Genomic DNA, 22,621 nt, shown 5'->3' with positions numbered 1-22,621 from the left:
GGTATGACGTCGGGAGTAGCAGGAAAGTATGTTGGAGCAATACAAGACATGTATGAGGGCCACTCGACAGTAACAGAGCTCTCAGGTGTAAGTGGGGCTGCATCAAAGATCAGCCCTTGGTTGTTTGGTGATGGACAAGTTTATCAGACGAGGTCAGGAGTCTCCACAGACTATGATGTTTGCAATGACATTGTTATCTGTAGTGACAGTTGAGAGCTGGTCAAAAAAAAAAAGAGGAGGTGGACATAATGTGCTACAGAGGAGAGTGAAGCTCAACAGTATGCACAAAAGCGAAAAGGAACAAGGTAGAAAGGTGAATGTTGAGGTGGCAGAGTTGAAGATGTTAATGTTCTCTTCAGGATCGGATTCACAACAAGCATCTCATGCAACAGATGAGGTACAAGGGGCTAGATTGAGGTGGTTTGGACACATGAAAGAGGGGTAGTGAATGCATTGGTACAAAAATGAAAAATATTTATAAAACCGGTGATCCCCCCCCCCCAAAAGGAAAAGCAGTGAGACGTTGCACTCTTACATAAACGTTAGAACCAGGAACAAGACACTTGGACACTTTTTAACAGTCTTGCCAGTCATTTATTGTCAACAAAATTAAAGTTTCAAAGTACATCAAGACATGACAATCATTAGCATTTTTAATATTAGACATTTAAATTTGTAGTGCACTTTAAACACCGCCTCTCCTTCATACTAAAAGGCAGTCCGAGGACAAAAACAAGCTCATCTGAGGAAGTGTTTTGAGGAGAGTTGTTCAGTCACTTCTTTCAGTGTCAAGTTGAAGAGTTCAGTGATTTTTTTTTTAAGTAAAAAAAAAAGAAAAAAGATGAACAGTTTCTTTCTATTGAGGACTCAAGCAAGTACTTTATCTATTCATTATCACACACAGCATTAAAGTTTTTTGTTTAAAGATTTTTTTTTTTTTTTTTTTTTTAAAGTGCACTATAGAGTTTAATATCCAAAGGTTTGTGAAGATTAACTCGTATTTGGAACTAAAATCCAGGACGAATCCATCAGTGGCTTTCTGCTACACGTTTCCCAGCATCTTCATTTCCTCCTTTTCAACAATACAACTGAGCCACTGATGAAAAATCTGATTTGTCGCCCTGAAATCAACAACATAAAAAACAAAAAGCTGCACGGGTGGATTTAAGTCAGCAGAGAGACTAATGTTACATGTCAAAAATATTACCTCAAACTGAAAACCCTCTAAATGTTGTATATGACAGGAGGTTCAATACGAGGGGGGGGACAATTCAACTTGACAGTTAACATTCTTAAAACATCTGAAAAATTGTGACATCCAAACTCCACTCCAGCAAAACACAGGATCAGTGCAAATAACTGGACTTCAGTTATCCCAAAACCAACGACATTTGAAAAACAACTAAGTGCTGATTAGGCTGGTGCAAAGCATTTGTGCATGACTGCGGGGACAGACGTGCCTCATTCTCTCATACACACACACACACACACACACACACACACACACACACACACACTCACATATGCAGTTTCATTTAAATATTTGCAACACAGAAACCTTTTCTGAATTTTCAAGTCTTGCAAATTCAGACTCCACCATCCCTGCCAGTCTAAATTCATTGGTCCCAGAGGCACAAAAGTGTGGCAACAAAAACACAAGGGGAGAAATTCTGAATAACTTCAGAATATTCAAATTAAAGCAAAACAAAAACAGAATTGATAGACTTATTCATATACACTCAAATTTGCAATATTCATGTTTTCAAATTTCCTGTTTCTGTACTGCTCTCACATACTCATATAAACAAAACAACACTTCAGCATTTGTTGTAGGGAAGGAAAAGCACCAGATCAGAGGACATTAGTCTGAGCGAATACTTGTCTTTGCAAACGCGTTAAGTGTTACTCGAAATACCAAAAAGTGCTGATGAGTTTAGACCGTCTTTGGCTCCATTTGCACATCATTTACACATAAAGCTGGAAAACAGGTAGCATCAAGTTACTGTGCAAGTAAGCAAGTTTCATCATTTGAAGCAGAGCAACTGCATTTGCAGAGGAATGACTCTAAACATCTGAATCATGAAGAAAATGGTCAAAAAGACAAACATTTCAGGAAAAAACTAAGTCTTCATTTTGTTTTTAGTACATTAGAACTTATCAGAAACTTTAAAATGTGTTTTTTTTTTAGTTTTTTTGTGGGGGGACATAGGAAGTCACACAATGTGATATTTAGGTTTTACGCTCAAAATATAATTAAGAAATGCATTCATACTTTTAGAGAAAAATCTATTGAGATAACATCTGCATCATGACGGGAAGATGACGTTTGATTTTTCAGAAATATTCAATCTACTTTTCAAGCAGGAGGAATTCAAAAACGTAAAGTGCATATCCGAAAGAGGCAAATGCAAAATATTGATCTGAAAAATCAACAGTAGCCGTGTTCCTCTTGACAAATGATGAAAAACCTGCACATCTGGATCAAAAACAGGGTTTTGGCGGTGGTCACCACCCCCGTGGTCTGAGAGGACCGGAACACAAAGCGAGATAGTCTGCGTCTACAATCATGGTCGTGTTGTGCTCTTCTCCTTCCTCAAGGGTCCAACGCTACCAGCACTAAGTCCCACCTCCCTCGTCCTCTTGCTCCTCCATGTTTTTCCGCGCCATCCTCTCCCTGCGCTCAGCCAGCCGCCGACATCGAGGGCAGTGTTTCCCCGTCTGGAAGCAGCTGCGATGGTAACACGCGTGGCATTCTGGGGAGGGAAACACATCAGACAGTAGGAGTCAGTGGTTTACAGCTCAACATAGACGTCAAAACTGAGCTCAGGCGGAGAACGACTCCTGCTGGCAGGAGCAAACAACACAGCCAACAACCAGTTAAACCAGTTCACGCACTCCGTACGAGCGCAGCCAATCACGGGGAAGCCTGAGCGAGGACAGAGGTATAAAAAGCAGCGCATGAGACAGACAGAGCAGAACGGAGGCAGCTCGTACTCCGGGAGGGAACAACCGTAACCCGAACCTGTCCACACCCGCCCTGCTCCTCTGCAACAACCCAACCCGTTTGGCTGCCCGGCCAACCAACCACATGTTCAACCAGGTGGAAAAACGTGTTTAAAATAAAAAGGAGAAGAAAAAAAAAGCAAAAGGTGGATTGATGAAATGACAAGAAATGCAAGTTTGAAATGTGTTTTTTATTATATGTACAAATGAAAATAAAAAGCTAAATAATAGAACGCAACAGTTGAAGCAGCGATAAAAAGGTTTATATTACAATCAATCAGACAAAACTCTACATTCTTTCTTCAACAACAATCAACTAATGTGTTTTGACACAAACAGATGAAACAGCAGAACAAGAGTCTGCATGAATCTGAGTTGACTTAAGGAGTAAACAACCACAGGGAAGAAAGCATGAGCGACCAAAGCACCGCCGGCTCCGATTAATCACATTTAACAACTAACAAGAGCCCAAAGTGAAATTCATTGATTGAATCATGCAACTCAAAAGTTCAGGGGTAATTTAATTTAGCAGCAATCTCTTTCTGGTGATGAGCAGCGTCCAAGAAAGAAACTTTAGAAAGAGACAATCAGAGGAAAGACACCACTAACACCCTCAGAACCGGAGCAAAGAGACATTCACCAACTAACAGCTGCCAAAAACAGTCCTGGTCACCAGCTGTGCAACTGCAAGAGGAACCGAGAAGACCCGAGAACTCACATGAGGAGAGCAAAGGAACAGCTGAAAAGGTTGAAAGATAAAAGCTGGCCATTCAACTGTTCAAGTTTTTTTTCTAGTTTGATAACAAATAAATAAAAAGTTAAGGTGCTTAAGCTACAGAAAAATCATCCCTCATACATTTTCTAATTACAATGAACACTTTGGTTTTTATGTATACATAAATTAAGAAGCGCAAATGTTTCTTACATTTAAAAATAGACAAATGTAAGACCATTTCCATTATTTCATTAAATTATTTGCAGTGCAAACCCAAACCTGACCACCAAACAGCTTTTTACCACCAAACAGCTACCAAACATATGTGTACCCTCCACCAGACGTGCAACTGTGAAAAGATAAACCACAGCAAAAAAGGTTGAAATAAAGTAGTGCAAGAAGGTCGTGCAGTTTGTTTTAGTTAAAAACAGTTATTTTTCCTCATCCCATAATCCTGCTGTTCCCTGAGCTAATACTGTAGACCCACACCATCCCTCAAAATACAGTTTTAGCACAAAACATGAAACACCAACAAGTTAGCAGGTACTGTTATGAATGGAAACTATACCAATTCATAAAAGGAAAGACAACAAAATAAATAGTATTTCCTAAAAATGCTCCTAATCCCATATGTTTAATATTAATATGAGGCTTAAAAAGGTACCATCACTGTACTTGTATGTAGTCAGACAATAAAAACACTGCTTAACAATGTAAAAGCCACATTAACATGTATTGGCTTTAAGTAGTGATGAGAAAAATAAGGAAACTTTCAGCCATCTACTGTACTTTAACTTGGCAAATTTGCAATTTTACATCTGACTGAGTTTGCTCATCTTCCTCTTTAATCCTTCAAACATATTTCTTCACTTTTACTGTTGTCCTCCGCCTCATCGGTACATCCAGCTTTGTCCTCGGTTTCTGCGCTCTCCTCTCTGCTCTCGTCCTCTCCCTCGTCTCTGTCCCTCACCTTCCTGCCTCGGGTTATTCTCCTGGCTCTGCGGGTTTTGCGGCTTCTCCAGCTAGCACGTGCTTTGACTACCGACCCATCCCGCTCTTCCTCCTCAGTATTCGTCTCTTTATTCCCATCACTTTCTCCACTGCCTCTCACCTCCTCGCTCTTGCTTCTCCCCTTGGAGAAAACCGAGGTGAGCTGAGGTTTTAGTAACTTCAAGACTGGAAGTTTCTTAGTTTTTGGAATCGTTGCAGCTTCAGCCTCTGTTAAAACTTTCACTTCTTCCACCGTTTCCTCTCCTCTCTCAAAATAACTTTTTACGACCTCTTGATTTCCAGTTTCTTCTGTCAGTTTTGTTTCCTTTTCATCCTCGCTTTCTCTTTTTAAGAAACCTGCAACTCGACTTGCTAGCCCCGACATCCTCCTACGTTCTTTACTCTCTTGTCCTGCTTCATCTAAACTTTCTATGCTACTGTACGTTTCGTTCTCACTACCCGTTCTGTCGCTTTTTGAGATGCTTTTCTTTAATCTGTCTATTTGCAGAACCTTTAATAAGTTGACTCTATCCTTCTTTGCATGTTCATCTCCACCCATCTCAACCTTTTCCGACCCTTTGTTGCACACCCCCACATGTTGATCATCTTCTTTCCCTCCTTTGTCGCTCTCTGACTCCGTACTCTTTGTGATCTCCTGCTCCTCTTCCTCACACTTACTCCTGGAAAAAGCCTTAACCAGTTTACGAGAAGTTAAAGCTTGAAATATGCCCCAACTATCACGTCTCACTTCAGGGGTCGACTCCTCTCCACTTGTCCCCTCCAGATCTACTTTAAATTGTAAATCCTCTTCCCCACCCTCTCCCTCTCTTCTGTCTCTTGAGAGCGCCCTGGCCAGTCTACGAGGCTTGGGGATCTTCCAGTCTTTCCAGGTAAGAGGAAAGGAAGTTCTGGAGGAAGGGGCTCTTGAAGGGGGCTCACCTTCGCAGCGCTGACACTTGTTGAGCTGGAAGGGGAAGATGATGTCTTTGTCGTTGCTGCAGAACTCGCACACAAAGCCCTTCGCCTGACACAGCTGAGGAAATGGGAAAAAGTGAAAATAGGGGAAAGTTATTTGCTGGGTTTCAGGAATCTAAATGTACTGTTGCCTTAATAAAAATTTAAAAAAAAAAGCTGAACTGAAGCTGAAATAGTTTGATACTACATGAAAGACTAGTGATGATTTGTTTTGTCGATGCGAGGACGTAGCAGATGCTACTGCAGTGGTCGTCTTACCACACAGCCAGCTACGTGCAGGGTACCAAGCTTAAGCAGCTCCTTCATGCGGGGAGCCAGATCTCCGTTACGCACAGCAGAGAGATCGTTCAGAGAGAAGAGGTGAAGATCCTCGGTCAGGTGGCCGGGCAGGCAGTCAAACTGGTCCAAGACTCTGAAAAACGCAGATGCAAATGATCATCGGAGCATTCTTTGTCAGAGATTGAGAGTCAAGTCTGTTTAAAAATGCACAATTATCTTACTGTTGAGCAAAGCGGCAGGTTTTGAAGAGGTTTTTCATGTGGAAGAGCTGCATTCTCAAAACCTGGAGAAGAAAAAAAACTCCACACGTCAGTGTAAAATAAAACTTGTTCTGAATTTAGACTAATAGTTAGTCACTTCTTTATAAAACTGGACTGCATATTTGTATAAGATTTGATAAGTGCAGCTGAAACTACGCTGACATAAATGTTTTACGAGGTCTTGTCCTCCAGGGTTGCTGCACAGCAGTTGAGATCAATCTGATGGCATCTTTCAAAAGGCATAAAAGACTATTCATGCTGCTTCGCACCAAAATAACAGCTGGTCACAAGTTTGCCATTTTACCGTTTATGCTATTTTGTGTTCAATGTTTGACTGCAGGGTTTTTGTGCTTCTTTTAATTTAATGCTATCAACTCATTTTTGGAAACACCAATCTCTCAAACTGATCATTGTAAATATGTTGCTAATAAAGAGTCATGCTGCAAGCGGTTGAGCTGAGTCTAAACTCACCCGGACAGACTCCAGGGCTTTATTCTTCTTGTACAGGCCGCTGTTGATGTCAATGGGGTTGAACAGTGGATCTCCGGCAATCTTGCTCAGCAGGTCACGGGCAAAGTTGCTGACATAGTATTTGCTGAAATCCCACTTCCTCAGCACTCGGCCGGGAACAACAGCCTGGGCGTTCTCGTGGCAGCACTGACAAAAGTAACGGCCGATGTATTCACAGTATCGCAGTCGCTTGATGTAGTCTGGTGGGGACAGGCGTCAGAAACACAAGGGAGCAGCGGTAAGAGGAGAAATTAAGCTGTTTCTGAGAAAAACATGCCCCAACTCCCACACATGACAGGAAATACCGCAGGAGAATGACAGCTGCAAGTTCTGATTTTGAAAGGAAAATAAAAATAAGAAGTGAAAGAGCTGGCTCATTGAACTGACTGAGCCGAGCGGCTCGTCATACCTGGGTCAATGCGGGTGCCACAGCCAGCGCAGCGGTAGTTCTGCTTCGCCACAATTATCTTCCTCCTGAAAAGCAAGCATGCATGTAACGAACAAACCTTCTGACTTAATGTGAACTGATCAACCCCAGACCTCAGTTTTTTGTACTAAAACCAAAGACCACAAAAGAAAATGAGCCGTATTGCATAAAAAAAGAAAACAACATAAAACAATCCCATCTGCACTTATTTTTTCTGTTTATTGGTGAATATTTGAGGCAATAACCAAATATATATTTGTCAGTCTCTCTTTCAATTCTGTGAATCTTGAAACTCATCTGGGAGTACAACCGTAGGCTGAAAACATCAACAACTCATCAGAGCAGCCAAAAACAGGGATCTAAATATGTTCCCTGTACCCAAACACGAAGTCTGAATCATGGATAACGTGATTAAGGTTTTAAGAAATTTAATTTGGACACGTGGATTTTTTTCAAGAGCTTCATGAAATTAAACCTTCAAACTTCCATGTTAATATTTTTGATTTCTGTAGATTCTCCCTTCAAATTATGCTGTGACATAACTGCTTCTGAGCAAATACATTTATTTCATCGGTTCTGCTCCCTTCTGCACGTCATGACAAAGATGAGGCAGATATAGAGAAAAGCAAATTAAACTAAACAAATGAAGGTGAGGAGAGAGGAAAAAAGGAAAAAAAAATCAGTAAGAACACTAATAACTTGATGTCAACTCACTTGGGGGCGGGATGAATGTTAAAGATGATCTGCGGTCGAGGCGGCGCCCACTCAAGGTTTCCTCGAACGCGAATCCTCAGCTTGTAGATGTCTGCGTGCTCGCCGTCATCGGGAGAGATTGGCAGAGAGTCTGGAATAGGCAGCAACTGTGAAACAACGAGAACAAAGTTCAGATCTGATTTCCACCATCTTCTGAGGTTTCATATGCAATTATCCACTGCACACTGAGCAGCCGGTGCAGGGAACTGCAACTCAGCTGAGAAGTAAAGCAGGATGTTGTACCTTCTGCGGAGCATCATGTTCTGGGACCAGCCAGTCGAGCTCAGAGGCTGCAGGAAGCTGCATGCCCTCAAACTGTTTGAGTAAACCCATGGCTACCGACTCAGCTGAGTTGGAGTGCAGGTAGGAGGGAGAGCTGAAATGCACACAAGAAAAAAAGTACATTTAACAAAAATTCAGACATAAGCCGTTTTCTGCTACCGGTAATCACTTAAAAAAAAAAAAAAAAAAATCCCCTATCTGGTTCACGAATGGTTAAAGTTCATAAGTAAAACAGAAAGAAAAGAAAGTCCCTGGTGGAGTCCTCAAGTTTTTTTTCTTCTTTTTTTGTGAAAACATTACTGCCCTTGCTGAGAATAATCAAAAAAAAAAGTCCCAGATCATCATAAGGATCCATTTATTGTTAACATTCAGTTATTTTGATAGCAAGGAAAAGAAAAGAAAAAAAAATCCATATGGGGAAGATGAAAATAAAATGTTTCTTACATCGACTCTGAGCTGAGGAAAGACCTGCCGCTGGAACCAACGCTGCGCTTTATGTCTGCATCTAGAAAAACACAGAAAAATGTGAAATAAGAGACTTGAGCACCTCGTATGGGACCGCTAAAGGTGAAGAAACCCATTTTCTAATCCACCAGCCAAAAAGGTATTACAATATTCAGCGTACCTGTATGATACAATAACAGTTTGAGTTTTAGTACCGGAAGTAACCAATACAAAGAACATCTAAATTTAACAAATTAACATAGAATCAATGCTGCATTTATATGATAAAAATGAATTTAAAAAAAAGCTAGTGGATGTGTTTCTGTGGTTTCCCACCACATGTCAGATGAAACTATTTGCTACAGTAAAGCAGCATTCAACGTGGGAAGACTACGTTGCATTAAATAAACATGTTCCACAAACAGGATGAAGCAAAGACATGAGCAGCACGGGTTTGGCAGAACAGGAGACCGCCTGCAGAAACCGTTTCTACATCACAGGATCCACATTCCTGATTGTTTTTAATGCAGCACACTTCAGATTCAGAACTAGTCGGGATCAGAGCAGCAAGAATGAGCCCGTTAATCAGCAACAGGACCGATACGATTTGACTTGATCATCGCCCCCGGGGTTGAGGTCCTGAATAATCTGGCAGAGAGTCAACTGGCTGAGCGGTGTACAGTCTTCCCATTTCTGTTGCCATTGTCAGATGATGCATTTATGAAATCAGTGACTCCTGGTTAAAGTTTTGTCTTAAAATTTGTGTTTGTTCTTGGTGTTATATTTAATTTACCATCTCTGAATCACTGGAAAGTCTGATGAATCGATTTAAAAAAAAGATATATATGGGGAATTTGCACTAAAATAAGCAAAATATGAGCACCTTCGATGATTAATTGGTGATCATAGACAGTTTATAATGCAATGGTTTTATGGTATATACTGCAATAATTTAACCACAAATATGTTTGTGTTTGCCTATAACAATATGAATTATATATTTTCCTGAATCCCTGTTAAGTGTGCAATACACCAAATGTAAAATTGATTCAATTAAAAAAACAAAAAAAACAAACACTGATACTGAAAAACAAAAAAAAATTATAATAACTGAGGCCCCATTTCTTTATTAGTGAGACTTTCATCAGTGTTGCTTCTCCTTCAGTCGAAAGATGATCTGCATGTTGAATATTCATTACACTAAATCTTTTTGACCAACATAACTGCCACCGGGTCTATCTCACTCTACAAAAATGAGCAAAAATGTGCAGGGTCTTAAGCCATGTGAATGAGAGATGTGAATGAAAGATGATGATTAATGAAGTTGTTACAAACATGATGAAAGTGCCCATGAGCTTTACTGAGGTCTAACAGGCACAGACATGTCCGTCCTCCTGAGCTACCAAAACCCTGAAGCGCTGAGCAACAAGCACCGACACAAACAGCCAAGCACACAGTCTGCTGAGGAGGCAGCTGGCTCAACTCCAAGCTCGGAAGCTTTAAGAAGATTATTTTGTCATGTATTAGACAGTACCGTTTCTTGTAAAGAAGATTGATGGTTTCATTTAAATAATATGGCAATGATTGTTCAGCTGAAAACTAAACTAAGTTTAAATAAAAGGGAGTTTTAAATCATTAGCTACCAGGAGTAAAACCTAAGTAGTTTCTTTGCCAAATTTCAGCAGCTGGATTTTTTTTATTTTTTTTTTTAATTAAGATGAACATGGTTCCTTCAGAGAAACGAATCATAAATGGTCATTCTTGCATACTTGTTTGCCTCAATTACAAGCCAATTCCCTAATTTTGTTATCCCTTTTCCCCTCACACATTGATGAATATTTATTAGTTTTTTGTTGTTTTTTTTTTATATCCAGCTATGAGTCTTCTGTGCAGGGTTCCTGAGCCAAAAAGCATTAAAGCTAAGTTAATTAAAAACAAATCAAAGAACATTTGCAAAAATGCCACGGCAGCTTTGGCAGGCTTAACATTGATAGATATGCCTTTATTAAAATCATAAAATTGGTATTTATAAAAATTGGAAGGTTGCATTTTCCAGTTTGGAGCAGAGCCAGCGGCCTCCTCTCAGAGGAACATGTCACAGTGAAGTGTCTGTCAGAAGCTGTGGAGCCTCGACCACGGGTTCAGCCTGCAGATACCTGAGAAGAGGGAGGCGAGTGACAAGGAGAGGCCACTCTGAGACACCGCCAGCAGGGACTGACCCTCACAGCCATCTGAGAGACAAAAACTGAAACTCAAGACAACCATCACACACACACACACACACACACTCCAACACTGGAGAGGACTGTGTGTCAGCATCATGGGCATGCAAGCATTACATGTACTGCATGACTTTATGGAGTAATGTTTTGTAAGTACGTTAAACCCATGAAGTGACACTTTTTAAAATGATGTAATCACAGCCTAGAATTGTATTTGCAAGCAACTCAGTTCACCCAACAACACTCGGACAATGGAAAACAGACAAAGTACATGCACAGAAGAAAGCTGCAAACCATGTACAGGACCACTACATGCTCAGGTAAAGTGTTCCTTATTGCTGAAGCAATATAAACAACCTTACAACGACTTTTCACAACTCGCCTTTTAAATCCTTTATGTCCTCAATCACAAGTCCCTTGTTTTATTTCACATTCACGCTCTGCAGACTGCTATTCTGACTTTCTGTTCATAGTTAATGGTTTATGAAGAAATGTGACATGGTAGGTGAGCAGCTGATGTGGTCAAAAATCAGCATTGACAGTGAAAACAACTTAATTCATAGGTCTATGAAGGTTTTTAGAAATAAAAAAGACAAATAATTACATAACAGATGTAATTTGGTCAGAGCATTAACAGCAGCTGACAGAAGGATGATTAGGTGCATCGCAACATTACGCAGGTGTTTGTAATCAAGTAAAAATGACTGGATGTTAATATTCCTTTATTCCTGTATGTAAATGTGACCCATATTGTAAAGTTCTCCGAGAACTGAACAAGAGTGCCATAAGTGCTTAAAGAGTGCTAAATAAATACAGTCCATAAATAACACTTTTGCCCTCCGGTTCCCTGACTCCCTCTCTGTACCTTGTATTTCACACTCGTCCACCTCCTCAGCTGAGCCGGAGTCGGACAGTCCCTGGTACGAGTCCTGGGAACTCCTCCTGGAGCCGCCACTGTCAGTGGAATGGAAATCTGCGTTCAAGTAAAGAGGAAGAAGGAAGAAGAAGAGGATAGATGTAATTTCCCCCAGAAATCCCCTATCTTACCTTTAAATACACATATTTTTTAGAAGATGTTTCGACTGACTTTATTTGCAACAAACTCTTAAAATCTAAAATTTTTAAGAAGTTAAAGGAGCCGTCTGTAAGAAATGTCCAAAACTGGTACTGCAGTCACTTTCAAAATATTGTTGAGCGGCGTGTACCCTCCCCCTCCTCCCCCCGACCAGAGGTTGCCAGGTAGGCTGCAGAATGCAGCAGGAACGTAGGCTGCCATGGCTGCGATAATTAGAGCCGAGCTGGCAACCCGGATGCCGAAACAATACTGACTTGGTGATTGGGAGATAGGTGGAGGGTGGAGCTTCAGGCCAAAACAAAAAATGACAACATAAACATCAGTTGAGGGCTGCAACTCCTCTTTTTAAACTGGAATATCCTGGCTTGAGTGCTGTTGTCAGTGACATAAGTATTTGAAATGAACATGATTTTTAAATGTCTTGACATATCGGGGTCATTTTATGATTCGTTTTATTATTGCTCTTACATACAGCTCCTTTAAAAAAGGTTAAGATAGATTTTTTTTTTATCCTTTTTACCAATTAAAGGCCATAAAGTAACAATGAAATGTGTTGCAACAAGGGAACATTTGAAATGTGCATCTGCACAGACAGAGACATAATCTGACGGCTAACTTTTCCTTACTGTGTTGGGAAGTTGCGCAGGGCGGCAGACGGCTGCGTCGGATCTGCTGCCTCCGCAGGCGGAGCTTCTGCTTGAGCTGCTGAATCTCGGAGTCACTGTCTCCCTCCTCTTCACACTCTTCCTCCTGATGCCGCATGTTGTACTTCATCAGCTCGATGGCTGCTATAAGCGACTCAGAGATGCTAAAATGAGCATTTTCCTGCAAAAAAGCAGACGTGATCAGTAATCAACCTTTCCAATTTCCTTATTATACAATTTTTATAAACAAGACTAAGATGGATGAAGCATTCACCTTTTCAAGGTCAGCACAGCTGCCAAAGTCCTGCTCTGACAGGTAGCTGATGAGGCTCTGCCCCTTTGAAGGTTTCCTGAACATCCTATCCGGGACGTCGCTGTACTGGGGCCCATCTGAAGCAACCAAAAGGTAATCAACATTACACCAACACATGAAGAGAAAAAAACCCAGCTTTATATTTAAATGTTGTAGAGTTGTAAATTCACCCGTGACACCTGTTTCAGGTTACAAAAGTTACGGTTTTACATTATATAACCCATCAGTATAAAAGAAAATAAATACTACACTCAACACCTGCCGCAAAAAAAACATCTGTAACACTACATATAAATGAGCTATTTATTAATAACGAAAAATATGTTATCTAAAACCTACATCTGTCGAGTAAATTACACCTTCAAGCAGTTTGGAGCAGTAAGTAGTAGTTTTTTGGGGCCTATTTTTCATTTAAATACTTACATAAAGTAAAGCTTTCAAGTCATGACACTTGTGGTACACTGAAACTAACAATCTTAATCATTTCACAGATTTCAAATAGCAGAAAAAACACCAAAGCAGAACTTTTTGAACTAAAAAGAGAACTTACGAGACTCCATGTACAGAGAACTAGAGGTGGTGGAATCACTGCGCTGAGGTGAGAAAGGACCGTAGTCCTTCATACAGCAGTCTTCATTCGCCAATTCTGAGATGAAAATTTTAAATGTTAACTTAAAAAGAAAAAAAAGGGAAAGCTAGAACCATTAAGCTCAGTTATTTATTTAATGTTGATGGGAACATGCTTAAAAACTGTAAAAGCAGCTGGTAAAATGCTTAGATTTTATTGTCTTTGTTTCTAATAACATGAATAAAGAGGGTTTTTTCTGTTTTATTTAACTGAAAAACGAAAATGATGACTAACTTTTCACTATATAATGCCAGCAAGTTAAAAATAATTACATTTTAGATTTGCAAAACTTCCAAAGCTTGAAAAAAAATTTCTGACTGATGCATATTTAATGACACCCAAGGACTTTCTTTAACTTATATAATAATAGTTTGATAAAACTTTTACCATCCACTTTCTATGTGTATATGTTTTGCAAAAGTTGAAAACAATAAAAAGAATAATTTAATGCAAAACTATTCTGAACATTGTGACAGGCAATGGAAAACAAATGTGTGCATGAACAAAATCCAGTAATGCAAGTGATCGTTCAAGGTTTAGTTACAACTATGTGAGCCAATTTAAATATGCGCTCAAAAGAACAAAAAAAAAAAAAAAAGGTCTTAAGGCCTAAAAGCACAAATAATGGGCTGAAAACAATACTGGAAATGAGGGGGGAGAACATTTTTAACCATGCAGAGAAACATAAAAACAGGGGTTTGACAGGGATCAAGTGATGGAGTACAGTGAGACTGCACTGCCAACCTGCTACCGGATCCTCTATTATTATGGTGATTTTTCTGTGGCCCCCTCCTTTGCACAAACAGTAAAGGAGAGAGAATAGAGAGAAGGAAGGAAGGTTATGTCAAGCGGAGACGGGAAACAGTCTCAGCAAAGATAGGATGTTGTTATGGCAAGCTTTAAAAGCATCAGAAATTAAGAGTAAACAGTAAGAAAGAGTAGAGCCAAACATCATCAGACCAAGATGCAAGCAAATCTAGTAATACTAACCATGCTATAATTTATCATTATTGCAGGACAAAGTGAGGAAAAAGTGCACCGTCAACACACTTGAGACATACTTCAACTATTCATGATCCTTCTAACCGGACATTACACAGTAAAAGCGGACTGATCTGTCACAGCTTCTGCTGCTGAAACATGCAGAAAGTTGTGGAATTCAGCTTTTACACACACACACACACACACACACACACACACACACACACACACACACACACACACACACACACACACACACACACACACACACACACACACACACACACACACACACACACACACACACAAAACAATTTTACAGTACATTAAAATGGTTCCCTTCATAATTATACTGTAATATTCAATAGACTTTTCAATATAGCCTTCCATTAACATTTTACACAAACAGTAAATTACATTTAAAAAATAAGTCTTTATACAAGTCATATCCCACACATCTACCCAGGTAACTTACCATTCCTGAGTTTCTGATTGACCCCTGTGTCTGAAAACGAGCGGGTGTGTCCTCGAGACACCTTCCCTGGCCCCCTCTGGCCTTCTGAAAATGATGAACGCCTCGGCGGGTTCGGGGCCTGGGAACTCTGCTGCAGGTACTGCTCCTTGGCCTCACCCTGCTCACTGCTGCGGCTGGAGCTTCGGGAGTCACAGCGACTGCGTTGGCCCAGATTACCGATAGCCAGATACTCTGGACCATCATCAGAGTCGCCTTCGCAAGAGTCCCCAGTCTCAGGGTGAAGGGAAGAGGGCGAGGGGGAATCTGTTACGGAGATGCAGGGTATGGACACCAGCCCAAGAGGGGGTGTCACACCTTGCTCGCCGTCCCCCGGCCTGGACACGTATGCCAACGGAGCTCCCGGGGTGCTGGCTAGAGAGGTAGTGTCTGCAACACATATAGTGGAAAGTTTGTACAAATATTTTATGAAGAAAAACATGACTTTGATCTGCATATTTGGACAAAATGTTTTTCACGTCCATTTTTCTTTTTTCTTTCTTCCCAAATTGAGGGCCTTAGGAAAAAGGTGGTCACATTGTAGATCAGCTGAGACCAGCTCTGATCTGAATTAAAGTAACGTTCCCCTGAATGTTTCAAAGAACTGGTCAAAATAGTTTTTATCCAATTGAATGAGCACACTCAGTTCAGCCTATTCAGTTTTGCAGGCTGACTCAAGACATTGCTCAACAACGAAGCCTGTCCAAGAACAATCAGCTCTCTGTGTGGTTGTGTCTTCACACACAAACGGTAGTGTATTCACAGCACTATGGTGCAATATCTGGGTCTAAATCCTTAGTGGGCAACAGAAATATCTGAGAACAGAAAATTGAATTTTGTGAGCACATACATTATATTTTTAAAATATTTCTTTCTGACCAAAGAATACTTTAATCTGGGCAACCAAAAGTCTATTCTAGTAACACAAAAGATGGTAAAACCATAATTTATGAAACTGACAACATTAATAAACCTTCACATGTTTTCCTCACTTGTGTTGTCGCTGTTGGAGGATTTAGCTACTGCAGACTTGTGATTGGTGGCGACTGCTTCTTGCAGAGAGCAATTAGAGGAGGCGAGTCTGCGGTTCAGTGATTCTCTTCTAGGAGCCATATCTGCGCTCCTCCAGGCCCCACCAGCCCCTGGCAGCAAACACAGACTCTGGCTCTTCAACAGACCCAGACACGGTGAGCCCTTCAGAGGGGACAGCTGCAAGGGGAAAACAGAGTTTTGGTGGGGGGGGGGGGGGGGGGGGGGGGGGGGGGGGGGGTTACAATTGAGTCCAATTTCATTGTTTATACTATACTTGAGTTTGTATATTTGAAAATGCCTTAAACGCACCCCAACGGTGTCTACTTGGGCCAGCAGCTTGGGATCATTCTGCTCCACAGCTTCCAGACACTGAAACATAGCGGTCACATGTGGTTCGCTCAGCAGGAAAGCATCATCTGAAAGACAGAGACACAGAACAGACAAGTCATACATAACAAGAAACCCTCTGGAATAACAAAAAACAAAACAGAAGGAAGTTGTGTTTGTTTGCTTTTACTTTTAAGTTAAACTGGATCAACAAAGTGACACTCACCACTGTAGTATTTACGAGTATGTCCCAGATGCCTGAGCAGAGGTCTGAGCTGAGCGGAGAGCATATGAACCTGTAAACTATGAAGCAGCCAACGTTCAGCTTTGTAGCTTTCACCAGCACTCTTACTGCCGCTGCTCAGCACTGGCTCCAGGTGATTGAACTGAAAGTGGACAGAAAGACAAATGACATGGTTGCATATTGAGGTGAGAGAGCTAAATTGGAAAGAGTCAAAGCACTAGTAGAGGAAAACATTTGGCACACTGGAAAATACTGACCGAACTGATCAAGTACAAAACTCTGGGACAATAGGCAATACTGTCTCATCATGTTCTGATATGACCATTAAATCATAGCTGGATGTGCGGTAAGATCTGCTGGTTAGGAACAGTGATCAAGGACAAGGATACCCAGAGTCCTTTGATTAATATAGCTAGAATCTAAGCTATATAGATTCAAAATGTTAACTGTGGACAGTTACGTTTGCTTGGGTTAAAATACAGTATGGAATAAATGTTACAAAACATGAGTAGCTCTCGTCCACTTTCATTTTTGTAAAAGTAGCTCTCAGAGGGAAAAAGGTTAGAGACCCCTGCCTTAGATTAATTTCAGTATAGAAATAGTATAATAATGATGTGACTATAATTAAACTGGCAACAATGGATCTGCAAATTGAGCATATCTGGCAGCATTCTTTTTTTCTTTCCATTAATATTCTTCTTCTTTCAGCTTTTCCCTTTAGGGGTCGGCACAGCAGACCATCTGTTTTCATCTCTCGCAACTTTCTACCAATGTATTTACTATCCTGCTGCTTTATGTGTCCAAACCAACTAATTCTCGCCTTTATCACTAAATAAAAATCTTAACCACTTCAACTCTGCCACCTCCAGCGCTCCTTCCCATCTTCCTTCCTGATTATGATGCTCACAAAATCTGTCCTCCAGACCATGACATGCATTTCATGGTTATGGTTAAACACTAGTAAAGAATGAGCTGGGGCCTCATTTATAAAAGAGTATGTAGGATCCATACTAAAAGTGCACGTGCGCCCAAAAGCCGAAAATGGTGTGCGCACAAAAAAATCTGGACTTATAAAACCGCAATGTTTGCTTTATAAATCACAGTCCAGCTGGAAGGTTGCGCACATGAATTTGCCTCATACCCCGCCCTCTACACGCCCACTTTCTACCATAAATGGGCAATGCAAACTACATGATGATTGTATTTGCATATAAATGAGCCTGCGGAGCATGCGCAGCGGCTTCCTGCAGCCTGTTTCTGCTGCGCGTCAGGATGAATGAGACGTGTCGAGCCAGGCAACCGTGCCAATAAATTTCATGGAGACAGAGATCGAGATGTTGTGGATGAGGTGGAGGACAGGAAAACAACATTATTTGGTGGTCACAGTAAAAGTATAAATAGTATATAAATAGTATAAAATAAAGCGAGTGAGTGGCAGCACGTCGTTGCTGCACTAAACGCCGCGAGGGCCACGGACAGATCTGTTGCAGAAAAAAAAAAAAAAGAAGTAGTGTGATTTTAAGGTGGAGGCCAAGAAGTACGGAGCCCCTAAAGGGACACAGATTATATATATATATATATATATATATATATATATATATATATACATATATATAAAAAACATGAGTTTTACGTGCGCGCGTGAAACCTCTAAGGCTGATTTATGGTTCAGTGTTACATCAACGCAGAGCCTACAGCGTAGGTGCGCATACCCTGAATTATTATATTATTATTATAATTTAGGCTTTACGCGCGCGCTTAAAAGGTTTCACGCGCCCGTAAAACTCATTATATATATAAAAAAAATCTGATTCCCTTTAGGGGCTCCGTAGAGTGGCCCGGCACTTATTTGTTATGTCCTCAGTCACTCTACAGTTGGAAGCGGCTGCACCGCGGCTGCAGCAGCAGCACCAGAGTCCTGACTGACGCTGTGCTTCACACACAGAGGGACACGATCAGTGCTATTATATTATAAGTCGGATATGTGATAACATTAAAAGTATGAGATGAATCTGGCTTCATTTCACCACCTCACCGCCTGCGTCGCCAGTTCCCCATATCTTCAAAATGTTCGTGTGCGAGGGTCAGGTTGGTGTAAAGATACACACATTTTTCGGTTAGTTTTTTTTTTTTTTTTAAATCCCAACCTTTGCGTAGAAGGTGGCGTGCGCATCTTTCAAGCCCTGTTTTGTGCGCAAGCAAGCTTTATAAATGAGGCCCCAGATTATTTGTCAAATAGTGCAGTAATGTGTACTGACCAGCAGGGAATATTTATACTTATAATGTGAATGCTAACTTGCCAAAGGGTTTCCTTGTAATTGCAAAAGTTTTTAATGTATCATAAAAATGCTGTATCCACAACCAAACAAAACAATACACACCGGTATCTTTGCTCCTGGCTAATACATTCTGTCATGACAAAAAAAAAATAATAGAAAGAAAAACAAAACAGCAAGTGTGCACATCTTGAGGATTGTTTGCATGAATTAGAGAAGTGAAACTGGCCATCTGCCTACTCCAGTTTAACATTTACTGTAAAGATCTCAAAGATTACAACACCATTTAAAGCTGGACAAAAAAAAGAAAGACAAAGGGTGATAAAACTCCCTTAGAAAAGTGGCCGCACCTGTTCAACGTGGGAGGCAAGGTGGGGGCTGATGTAGCGGACACACCAAACAAACGGCCAATAGTCTCTATGCTTGTAGTACACCTGCAACAGAGAGACAGCTGCTTGAATACTCCCCGATACACAACATCACATTCAAACATTATGGATATTATTTGTTTCGTCTTTGTTTGTTTGTTTGTTTGTTTAGCCAGCAGTCACTTCCATAAAACAAGTTAATTTAATATTTTCATGAAGTTTTAGGATGTTACTCTAAGATGACAACATTAATACCCAAGTATAAAATCAGACAACCTCTCTAGGCATAAAGTACAGGATTAGGTAGTTGGGATTATGTGTTATCTGGTCGAAAATGCCTTTGAGAAAACATGTCTTATGCCTGTAATGTTGCACGTAATGAGACTTTGCATTGAAAGTTAGCACGTCTCAAGACAGATGACACCATTTAAACTGTCCAACTATGTATATTTGCAGGTTAAAGTTTAACATTGCTAACTCTGACCTACAAAGCTGCCAGAGCGGACTGCAGCTTGTGCTTAAAGTGATCAAAGAGTATTAACTCAATAAAAGATTGGACAACATAAAATAAAAAAAATAAAAAACCCTGACCTGCTCATTCTTCAGCCCATGGCTGAGGATGTTGTTCATGTCCTTGTGGAGCCGCTGCAAGCCCCCGTACCGTGACCATACATTGGGGTTGTTGGTGGACACGAGGCCCTCCACTGTGGTCTTTAGGCTAGACAACAGCTTCCACTGCTCCCTCCTAGAAGCAAACAGAGGGGCAGGAAGGAGCACATTTAGTCATGAGCAAGGAAGTAAAGAAGTGCTGATGACAGCAGTATGGTTGCAAGAATCAGGGCTCATGTGAACCATAACACATTTCCCAGAACCAAGAAAACTGTCCTCCTCAGCAATTTACTGTCCAAATAGGAATTTCCAGTTATGTTTGTATCATCTTCAATTCCTAAAATAATAGATAAAGTCACAATCTCTCTGAAAAAATCTTTAAAATGTGCCTACGCTTAACTGGCTGTTTAGTAAAACAAAGATCTAACCTTTTCCACATGTTAAATGATGTGACAATCACATTTTGTAAAATATTCTTCTTAACAGAGCCCTAAAGTCTGACATGGCTAATTCAAGTTAAGAGAGACTCTCTTATCTTTAGTATATAGGAACAAAACTAAATTAACTGTAAGCTGGTCACATTCCCTAGAGAAAATTAGGTGTGGGCTTATATTCAGTTGTTGTCGTTTTGTTTTTTTAAACCCTCTTGAACTTTACTGTCCAGGACTGCCATAAACTAAATGATTTAACCTGATTTTAATTAGATAGTAATACTGATTCAAAGTCATATGTTGATATGGACATTTTGCTTTCCTGCAAACTAAAATTGATATCTGTCAGACAACGCCTGTGCACGCATTACTTTTATGAACACTTAACCTTTTTTACATGAAGAATCAGGTGGTGTGCTACTAATCCAATTACAACACATAATTGGCTTCAATTTGGAGAACATTCTTCACATACCACAGGTCATGACGGATTTAAGTAACAAAGGCACGAGTGTGTCCGTGTAAACATAAACTGGGCATGGTGGAGTGAAACTCAGAGTAAAGACTGTTGATTTGTAGTTGCGTCAACACTATTTTGTTTGTGTATGGAAGCGTACATGCAGATTCCTGCACAAACCGTAGGTACAACTACTCACACTACATTAACTCAAAATACCGACACTGAATGGTCAAGTCAATGAGTTGTGCATACAGGGGTGTATATCCGATGTCAGGATTGGGGGGGACACCAACGTGATTTTAATTACGTGTTTATGACGGATAAGACTACAAAAATACACCCATCCTAACAGGTATATGATAATCCATTGATCCACCAATTGATTATTGAAAAGGCTTAGTTGAAAACAGACGCATACGACCGGAAGGAGGCAGGAAAACAGCGGAGAAGTGAGCCACATGTTACGGGCAGGTGCCAATTTAAACAGAACGTTGACAAACGCAGACTAAAAAAAAAAAAAATGTATGGAGTAGCAATACTTTATTCTGTACACCTCAAAACGCATCGTGGATGTATTATTTTTTTTAGAAATATATTTTTAATAAATATTCTACATATTCAACCTTTAAGTCTGAAAATACATTTGTTCAATTTTGAATAATTTAGGGTACCGGTATTTTTATTGGGGGGGACAATTCGTGTTTTTCAGAAATTGTGGGGGACATGTCCCCCCCGGTTCCCCCCGGGATCTGCACCCATGTGTGCATACTTCAAACTAAAAAGATAAACAAATCAGGGTTTTCTAACTAAATTCTATATCTACAGATCCAAATTTTTACATAAAAAGCCGAATTTTCCGGAGCTGTCCGCATATATCAAACAATACATATTCTCCATATCTGATTCTGTAAATAAAAAAGCTGTTAAAACTTATGACCTTTGTAAGCTATATAAGATATTTGTTTAATTTTTTTTTCTTTGTCAATGACTAATTCCCCTGGCGTATTTGTGACTGTATAATTGTGTAGTTTATGTTGTATACTCATATGTCTGATGTTGCTCTCAATTCTGTGTATACTTATGTCTTTTGCTTCAATAAAGTTGAGAAAAAAAAAGGCTTAAGAAGGAAAAAAACACAACATAAAAATCCCTGAACCTGTTCCTCCTTCCTGACAGTTTCAGTCAATAAATACATTGTGTCCATACGTAACGTGTGATGTCCAAGCAATTTGTTTTTCTGCGCTAAAGGTTTATACCCTTTTTTTTTTGTTCAAAACTATTAAATATGACATTTAAAACAGCATCCTACGAAAAACAGGATTTGACAGCACAAAGTGGGTCGGGTTATTAGTGAAGCTGCCATCAAAGTGTCCTTTTCGTGAGTTATTTACATGATAAGAACTTTCGACAACTTTAAATGGTCTAATGTTGCGTTCCATTTACCTCGGAAGTCGGAACTCGGAACTGGATCACGTCACAGCCGAGTTATCAGCGTTCCAGTTACAAAGTAGGTAAACAAGTTTGTAGTTCGCATATACCACATGAAAAATGTAAATTACACTATAGCAGCACATATATGCCGAACAATACTTGTATACGACTGATTTAGTGTGACCAAAACTAGAATGAAGTGCAAGAGTACAGAGCTCTCTTCTACTGTTTACAACCGGGGCAGCCATCTTGGAATGTTAACTCGGGGGTGGTGAAGACTCTCCCACTTTCCCAGTGGGAAATCCCACTTCGAGGGGCGTTCCAGTTGAAAAATCCAACAGGGAACTGGGAAATCCCCACTTCCGAGGACAAATGGAACGCGGCATAATTGTACTTGTATTCCAGCTCGTTGAGTGTTCTCTGCTGAGAGC

General features: G+C 40.3%; 1 protein-coding gene across 3 annotated transcripts in view; it reads right to left on the bottom strand.

Annotated features, from left to right (window-relative positions):
- Positions 1-2,198: 2,198 nt before the first annotated feature.
- The window catches only part of rubcn (rubicon autophagy regulator), a 20,808-nt gene continuing 385 nt past the window's right edge, over positions 2,199-22,621 (bottom strand). Inside the window, exons 2-22 of one of the 3 annotated variants that reach the window (XM_061738466.1) lie at positions 19,851-20,004; positions 19,242-19,325; positions 16,598-16,757; positions 16,354-16,460; positions 16,005-16,221; positions 14,977-15,402; positions 14,265-14,312; positions 13,443-13,538; positions 12,854-12,969; positions 12,562-12,760; positions 11,726-11,833; positions 10,795-10,869; positions 8,639-8,699; positions 8,156-8,288; positions 7,874-8,019; positions 7,142-7,206; positions 6,694-6,932; positions 6,184-6,245; positions 5,942-6,095; positions 5,648-5,741; positions 2,199-2,753 (exon numbers count right to left, since the gene is read on the bottom strand). In XM_061738466.1, coding sequence (XP_061594450.1) covers positions 2,617-2,753; positions 5,648-5,741; positions 5,942-6,095; positions 6,184-6,245; positions 6,694-6,932; positions 7,142-7,206; positions 7,874-8,019; positions 8,156-8,288; positions 8,639-8,699; positions 10,795-10,869; positions 11,726-11,833; positions 12,562-12,760; positions 12,854-12,969; positions 13,443-13,538; positions 14,265-14,312; positions 14,977-15,402; positions 16,005-16,221; positions 16,354-16,460; positions 16,598-16,757; positions 19,242-19,325; positions 19,851-20,004 — 2,881 coding nt within the window. In that variant the 3' untranslated portion in view covers positions 2,199-2,616. The remainder of the gene's footprint in view (positions 2,754-5,647; positions 5,742-5,941; positions 6,096-6,183; positions 6,246-6,693; positions 6,933-7,141; positions 7,207-7,873; positions 8,020-8,155; positions 8,289-8,638; positions 8,700-10,794; positions 10,870-11,725; positions 11,834-12,561; positions 12,761-12,853; positions 12,970-13,442; positions 13,539-14,264; positions 14,313-14,976; positions 15,403-16,004; positions 16,222-16,353; positions 16,461-16,597; positions 16,758-19,241; positions 19,326-19,850; positions 20,005-22,621) is intronic. The other 2 variants (XM_061738468.1, XM_061738467.1) reach the window with 2 other exon arrangements.

This window comes from Cololabis saira, chromosome 13 (genome assembly GCF_033807715.1).
Source record: "Cololabis saira isolate AMF1-May2022 chromosome 13, fColSai1.1, whole genome shotgun sequence".
In the NCBI taxonomy this organism is placed as follows: Eukaryota; Metazoa; Chordata; class Actinopteri; order Beloniformes; family Belonidae; genus Cololabis; species Cololabis saira.
Note: the sequence above shows the minus strand (reverse complement) of the source record. Positions and strands in the feature narration are given on the sequence as shown.